The sequence below is a fragment of the Gigantopelta aegis genome, unplaced genomic scaffold (genome assembly GCF_016097555.1).
Source record: "Gigantopelta aegis isolate Gae_Host unplaced genomic scaffold, Gae_host_genome ctg7702_pilon_pilon, whole genome shotgun sequence".
Lineage (NCBI taxonomy): Eukaryota > Metazoa > Mollusca > Gastropoda > Neomphalida > Peltospiridae > Gigantopelta > Gigantopelta aegis.
The window spans coordinates 1-7,491 of record NW_024536023.1 but is presented as its reverse complement, the minus strand read 5'-3'; the positions used below and the strand labels follow the sequence as shown (position 1 = coordinate 7,491).

Here is a 7,491-nt window from a genome sequence, read left to right as displayed (position 1 = left end):
CATCCTGTCTGTGGGATGGTGCATATAAAAGATCCCTTGTTGCTAATCGAAAAGAGTAGCCCATGAAGTGGCGACTGCAGGTTTCCTCTCTCATTATTTGTGTGGTCCTTAGCCATATGTCTGATGCTATATTAACTGTAATTAAAATGTGTTTAGTGTGTCGTTAAATAAAACATTCCTTACTTAGTTCTGTTCATTCAGGGTTTCTTCCAGAGGGTACGGAGGGTAAAATAATGGATACATGTTGATAATGTTTGGATAGATAATAGCAGGAGAAATGCTGTTTACAATTTCGCCAACCACAGGAAATGCAGTGTCCATTTTCTTAACATTCAATACATAATCACCTAGATGGGGCACTTATGATTTGTTTTGTTTTTATGATGTACCCTCTAATTATTGTTTGGCAGAAAGCCTGTTATTGACTGCTACAGCATCACCAATAAAACTAAAGCTGTAGCAGCAAACCATATCTTATGTCAGCAAATCAGAAAGCGGTGAAGTGCTCACCTGGCCCCGTATTTTCGAAGCCATCTTAGCCTACAAAATCGTAAAATCATCGTAAGCTATGACATCACTATGGCGTGTGCTGTAGTGACGTCACACCCTACGATGGTTTTACGATTTCGTAGGGCTAATATGGCTTCAAAAATATGGGCCGTGGCTGATATGATTCCCCCCCCCCTCCCCCATTTTTCCTACAACCCAGTTTGCCTACACTAACTTTGTCTATAGTATGAAAAGGTGACATCTCCAGTTAAAAGTGGACCACTCTATTATTTTTGTGTCTGAAACCAATACAATAATGTTATTTATAATTAAGATTACAGTGAACATAATTAACGTAATTGGTGTGTAGATCACCTGCCCCATGTAACCGAATTTACAGACTTTGTGACAACAACCTGGGTTGATGATGATTCCTCGTTTAAGGTAGCTATGTGGAACCATCATGGCAACGTTGGTCCTAGAACCAATAACCACCTTGAAGTGTGGCACTCCAAGCTGAACCGCTCTCTTGCAAAAGCTCACCCTAAAATTTATGAGTTCATAAATAAACTGAAGGCTCTTGAACAGAAAAACAGAAGAACACTGGTCCAACTTGACCATGGGGCAGCTCTATAGTACCACGGAAAAGGGTGTATCGTGATTCTGATACACACCATGTGAGGTTGAAGGATCAGCTTCAGCAAGGCCGCAAAACTCCTTTAGAGTTTTTAGACACTTCCAGTCACTTGCTAAAAATGCAGTTGTAAATATGACTTTGGACTGTGAACATTTTGTACAAAATATTTGTGATGTCATTTTATTTTGTCATGTTATTTCTTATATATAGGGACCATGTTCCATTTTAATTGGGGATGTTACCCTTTCGTACTGTAGGCACACTAAGTGTAGGCAAACTGGGTTGTAGGCAAACTTGAGTGGTAGGCAAACTGGGTTGTAGGCAAACAGAATGTAGGCAAAATAGGAGAACACCGCTGATATGTGGTCTATATAGGATTAATCCCCATCATTGTCCCATTGAGCTATTTCTTTTTTCCACCTAGTACACCATGACTGGTATATCAAAGACCATGGTATGTCTGTTGGATGGTGCATATAAAAGATTCCTTGCTACTAATGGAAAAAAAATGTAGCAGTTTTCATCTCTAAGACTACAAAATTACAAAATGTATGACATCCAAGTGTTGATGATTAATAAATCAATGCGGTGTTGTTAAACGCAACAAAGTTTAACTTTTATCCAGATGTTTAATTGTTTGGTTATTCATACACCTTTGTTTCACAGCCATTGACTGGCGTGGGTTTTACTAGTTTAATTTTGTTTCCTTTGGCTTTGGTTTTATTGATCATTCAGTCATCCTTTCTGTCTTGTTACATATTTTTAACTCTGCTCAGTAAATAGCAGGCCATCTTACATTAATGTGCCATTAAACGCCCATGCATTCTGTGTAATTTATTTTTTCTTTGTTTGTTTTCTAGGAGTTATAATGGTGCTTGACGTCCCACAGGAGCGGGGTCTGGCGATGGCTGACCTGCGGTGGGGAGCCACCGACGAGTGCTACTTCCCACTGTTCAACTTCCTCCAACCCCTGCCTCTAGAGTGGATGTACATCGTGTATCTCGTCATGTTTCTAGGTGGGTATACCCTTTAATGTCCTCCGTCCATCTATTCATCCATCCATCTATTCATCCATCCATCCATCCATCCAAAGCTCAACATTCATCAATCCATCTATCCATACATCCAATTTTTTGTCTATCCATCTATCCGTCCGTCCGTCCATCCATCCATCCATACTTACATCCATTCATTCATCCATCCATCCATCCATCCATCCATTTATCCCATCTGTTTATCCATCCATCCATACATCCGCTCAGTGATTTCCCATTCTTACCGTCGCAGACTAAAGCCGATATTCTATATGTCATTAACTAGTTCTCTTTATTAACCTCCAATAGACTGCGCTGAAATTAAGTATTCAGTGTAACAATAATTTTCATAGTGGCAGTCATGCGAATAACTAACGTACATCTTCAGTGATATGGACATCACAGCTATGTATGACACAATGCTCTCTTGTTCTCAACTTGCAAATTTGTTTTCAATAACAGTATCGTTTGAAAATCTTCCATAAAATGATAAAAGATTGATAATGGTTAATAAACAGAATACCCAACTCGCTACTCAGCAATACTGTTTATTTTGCACCTGTGAATTAATGTTGTCCTTCCCTTGCCAAAGGTTCGTGATGCACAGCATCAATTCACTTATTGCAAGATAAACGGTATTGCCGCGTAGCTCGTTGAGTATACTTTAAATACACGGCTAGCTCTGGTAGAGCAAAACATTTCGCCAAATTGTTCATTAAACTTCAGAAATGGCAGAAATCAACAGTTATTTTCTTTAAAAAAAAAGTCAATTATTACATAAATTATTTCACCAAATAAAAATAAAATTTGCCAACTGCTTTCAAAGTTCGCAATTGGCGAATTTGGCGAGTGACAGAGCTAGTCCTGAAATACATGTAGTGCACATGAACAAAATTAATTAACTGAAATAAAAAAAAAATTCATTGTTTACTGTTACAGGTGCTGTGGGCATCATGCTTGGTTTCATGTTCCGTCTGAGTGCAGTGTCATTCCTCGTCACATACTGGTACATATTTTTCCTCGACAAGACATCTTGGAACAATCACTCGTACCTCTACGGCATCATTGGCTTTCTTCTCCTCATCTCAGATTCCAACCGATACTGGTAAGAATGTGTCTTTTTTTTATTGCTCTCATTTCTCTTTGATGTGGCTTTAATTTTTTTTACATAAAGACTTGTCATACGGTGTGTGTTATAAAAGAATAATATTTAACAGTAGTTTTGGGGGTTTTATCATTATACTGTCAAACCCCTCTAAACTGGACACCCCAAGGTAACAAGGTATTAATCTGCTTTTAAGGGGTGTCGGCAGGGATTTATCCAGAATTTTTCGCCAGGGCCCCATGTCCAATTAGATTGGGAAAATTAGCACGAGTAAATCATGCTTGGCCACTGAAAGATGTTAAAATAATTGATTAGAACAGGCATAATTAAATATATACATATATTGGGAATTTTTAATAAAGAAGTTGGGAATGTTCAGTGCCACTTTCTTTTGGGATGGAGTGTATGTTTGGACTCACAGAACACCTGGATAAATCCCTGATCAGTTTTATTTTCTATATTGATATTTGAAAATGGACCGTGAAAAACATTTAGTTTTAAAGGAATTCTGGTTTACAGAGGGTCTGGTTTTGAGGGGTTTCACTGTAATTAGATTTTGTTGTAACACTGGCTATTCAAATTAGTGGAAAAAACCCATTCGAAACTTTGATACAATAGGATAAAACATGATTAATATGTTATAATACCACTGCAAACCAGGTCACGGCATAGAAAAATAAGACAAGGAAATTGTAAGAATTGTTATGAATTAGTGAGGTTACAGTAAAGAATATTTTATTAATTTAAACGTGGATATTGCATGTAATTAGATACAGTGATAAAAATACATCTACAAATCTACTTGTCTGCCGTTATTTTCACATACAGTGTACCCTCGATTTATTGCCCCCCGCTTTAACGCCAACCTCGCATACCGCCAACTTTCTTTAAAGTACCGTTTTTCATTCATGTTTATTTCCCTCGATATAACATCACCCTCGGTATTCGCCATCCGCCAACGACGTTTTTGAACCGAACTCCATTTAGCCATTATAATTGCCTCAGGACAAATGGACAAGTGCTTATTTCCAACACTGATATATATACATATAATATACAGTGTAATATCTTTTACGTGTAAGTAGGCTTTAAGTGGTTAAACTGCAGGCCAATGTGTGACTTTAATTAGATGATTTTTCTCTTGTTTGTTGTTTAGGTCCATTGATGGGTTTTTGAACCAGAAAGTGAGAAATGCACACGTCCCTCTGTGGAACTACACACTTCTTCGATTCCAGGTATTGTTTTCTACTACCTGTCGTAAACAGTTGTAAATAAATTATTCTTGTACTTCTTCAAATTTTCCATAAGTCTTCAAACATAATGGCAGTAAAAATTGTATTGAGTGACAAAATAAATAAAGGAATATTAAATATGAGGTGTTTACCTAGGACAGTATGCTTCGTCCTTTATGGGAAATAATTGAACATGAAACTGGCCTGTACACATCAGCATCTGGCCTCAGACCACAATTAATTTCGCTATACGTTTCTATATAGCCTTAGTGGCTATAACATTTTTATTAATATCAGCAGGCCCGTGAAGTTTTGTATGTACCTTTGCCTGCATGGGGGACACATACCCTGAAAAGGACAACCCCTGTTGTCCAGCTCTTTCTCCCAGCATATTGGTTTAAACAGACACACCCTCTAAACCAGGCCGGAGTACACCCATTTTACACAAAAAGCACTACTTTTGCATGGGCCGGAATTACCACAAACAAGTCTTCAATGTCAACAAGTTACACATGTTTACAAACTACATGCTATCCCCTGTCACTTCAGTCAAACAGTTGCCACTCCATAGCTGTCTGCCATGAAATAATCACAGTCAAACAGCAGACTACTTGCGCGGTGAAACTTCCGGATTTTGGACAACCAAATGGGAAGATAACTGTAATCTGAGGCCTATCAGTCCATTTTCCCCCCTAAAAACTGGCCCACACTAATGCATTCCAATGATATACATATTAAAGCAATGCTCAGTAAGTATCGGGATGTCACCTTTAAACTGAGAGTATATAGAGGCTGTGTTAAAACACCTACCACAGTGCCTTGCCATGGCCAATTTTAGCAATGGAAACTTGAGGGATACCAACTTCAAAATGTAATAACTTTATCAAATTTTGGAATTTCTTCATACAATGAGCAGCTATTTTTTCTTCTACATATGTTCTATCTGCACAGTGTTGTCTTGGAAAGATTTTGAAATATTTAAAGGACAAAAAATCACTCATTAGATTTTACTTCATTTTTAATGAAATATTAAACTTAAATTTAACTTTTTGAAAAACAAAAAAATCTAAAACTGTAAAATTTTGCATTTTAGATATGATAAGTGGAGGCTTAGTAAAGATATGGTGACTGAATTCATGATACATTATTAGAAATGTGTCAGAGGGATGGTGAAAGTCACAAAATTGGGGCCATTTGCAACAAATGTTTACACACTAATTTCAGGGGAAATTAGACATGATAGGCCTCATATTCAATTTTGATCTGCTGTATTTACTTAATCTACTTCATTTACTGTATTAGACATGTAGCCACTTTGTAAAAGGCAAAACAGTCCATATAAATGCATATTAATATGAATATGCCCTACAGATATTACTTAGGTATACACCATAATATGTTTTTTGTTGACGACAACTTTGAAAATGAAGATTTTGTCACAAAATGCTGATATAAATCCTACCAAGAGGTACTTGCACCATATTTTTCAGTTTCCAGTGATAACTGTTAACAAGTGTAGTCATGTGCCAGTGTCTGGGATACCTCAGTGTAGTATTTCTTGATTGGAAGGATGTTTGTAGTAATGACCACTGAATATGCATTATGGATTATTCTGCCATATGTATTACAAGCCAAATGTTAACCTTTTTGGCACATTTTCTGCAATAAACTTGACAAGTATACCAGCATCTGATTACTGAACACAATAAATACATTCAGACAGCAAAGAATATTAGCCTATTAGATTTTCTAAGGATAAAAGACCATTTTTGAAAAATGACTGAAGTGTGTAATTTACATAAATGTAGGTGAAATGTATTATTAGAGTACTTAATCTTGTTAAAAACTGTATACTATTTATTTAAAGTGTTTAATTACATTTGGTAGTGATATATTCATTATATTTAGATCTTCTGTCCAATTGCAATAATTGAGAAACTCATTAAAATTCAATATGTAAAAAGAATTAAAATCTCAATATTGACTAACAAACTCCAACTTTTGCTCTTTTTTTACCAAATTATTAGCTCAAAACTGTTAAAAAATATTGCAACAACCTGTAGTAACATCAGAGGTCATTTTATGCTATTTTGGAGGATATTGAAATTTAAAAGTTGAAAATTTTAATTTTAATTTTTAATAAATTCAAAAAAAAAGTTTTTTAATTTAATAAAATATTTAGAAAATAAATAAATTAGTTTTCATATTCCTTGTGGTATGCACAATCAGTCTGTTTAATTTCACCTCTCTGGTTATAATACTTTCATCAGAATCAAGCATTTAACCGGTGTAATGTGTGAACTATATCAGGCCTCAGACCACAATTAATTTCACTATATGTTTCTATATAGCCTTAGTGGCTATAACATTTTTATTAATATCAGCAGGCCCGTGAAGTTTTGTATGTACCTTTGCCTGCATGGGGGACACATACCCTGAAAAGGACAACCCCTGTTGTCCAGCTCTTTCTCCCAGCATATTGGTTTAAACAGACACACCCTCTAAACCAGGCCGGAGTACACCCATTTTACACAAAAAGCACTACTTTTGCATGGGCCGGAATTACCACAAACAAGTCTTCAATGTCAACAAGTTACACATGTTTACAAACTACATGCTATCCCCTGTCACTTCAGTCAAACAGTTGCCACTCCATAGCTGTCTGCCATGAAATAATCACAGTCAAACAGCAGACTACTTGTGCGGTGAAACTTCCGGATTTTGGACAACCAAATGGGAAAATAACTGTAATCTGAGGCCATCTGCCTTACCAAAGTCTGTAAGTTTTTGTTCTGGACAGATGGACCAGATAGCTGAGGTGTGTGTTCAGTATCCATGACAACATACTAGTTGCTTCATTGGCTATACCGGGGAACATTTTGTTCAGTATTGTATTGTGATTCGCTACACAAGTTTTAGATATCACCACACAATTTAAAACCTTAAACAGTAGTTGCTAATCAATTTTCATTTGACTAAAAATATTGCTGATTT

At 36.3% G+C, this 7,491-nt stretch overlaps 1 protein-coding gene across 1 annotated transcript; it reads left to right on the top strand.

The window, feature by feature from the left end:
- Positions 1-1,994: 1,994 nt before the first annotated feature.
- LOC121366917 (vitamin K-dependent gamma-carboxylase-like) lies at positions 1,995-4,536 on the top strand. Its single transcript, XM_041491160.1, has 3 exons — positions 1,995-2,142; positions 3,100-3,265; positions 4,422-4,536. Exons 1-3 carry the CDS (start codon positions 1,995-1,997, stop codon positions 4,534-4,536), a joined length of 429 nt encoding a protein of 142 aa, XP_041347094.1.
- The last annotated feature ends 2,955 nt before the right edge of the window (positions 4,537-7,491 follow it).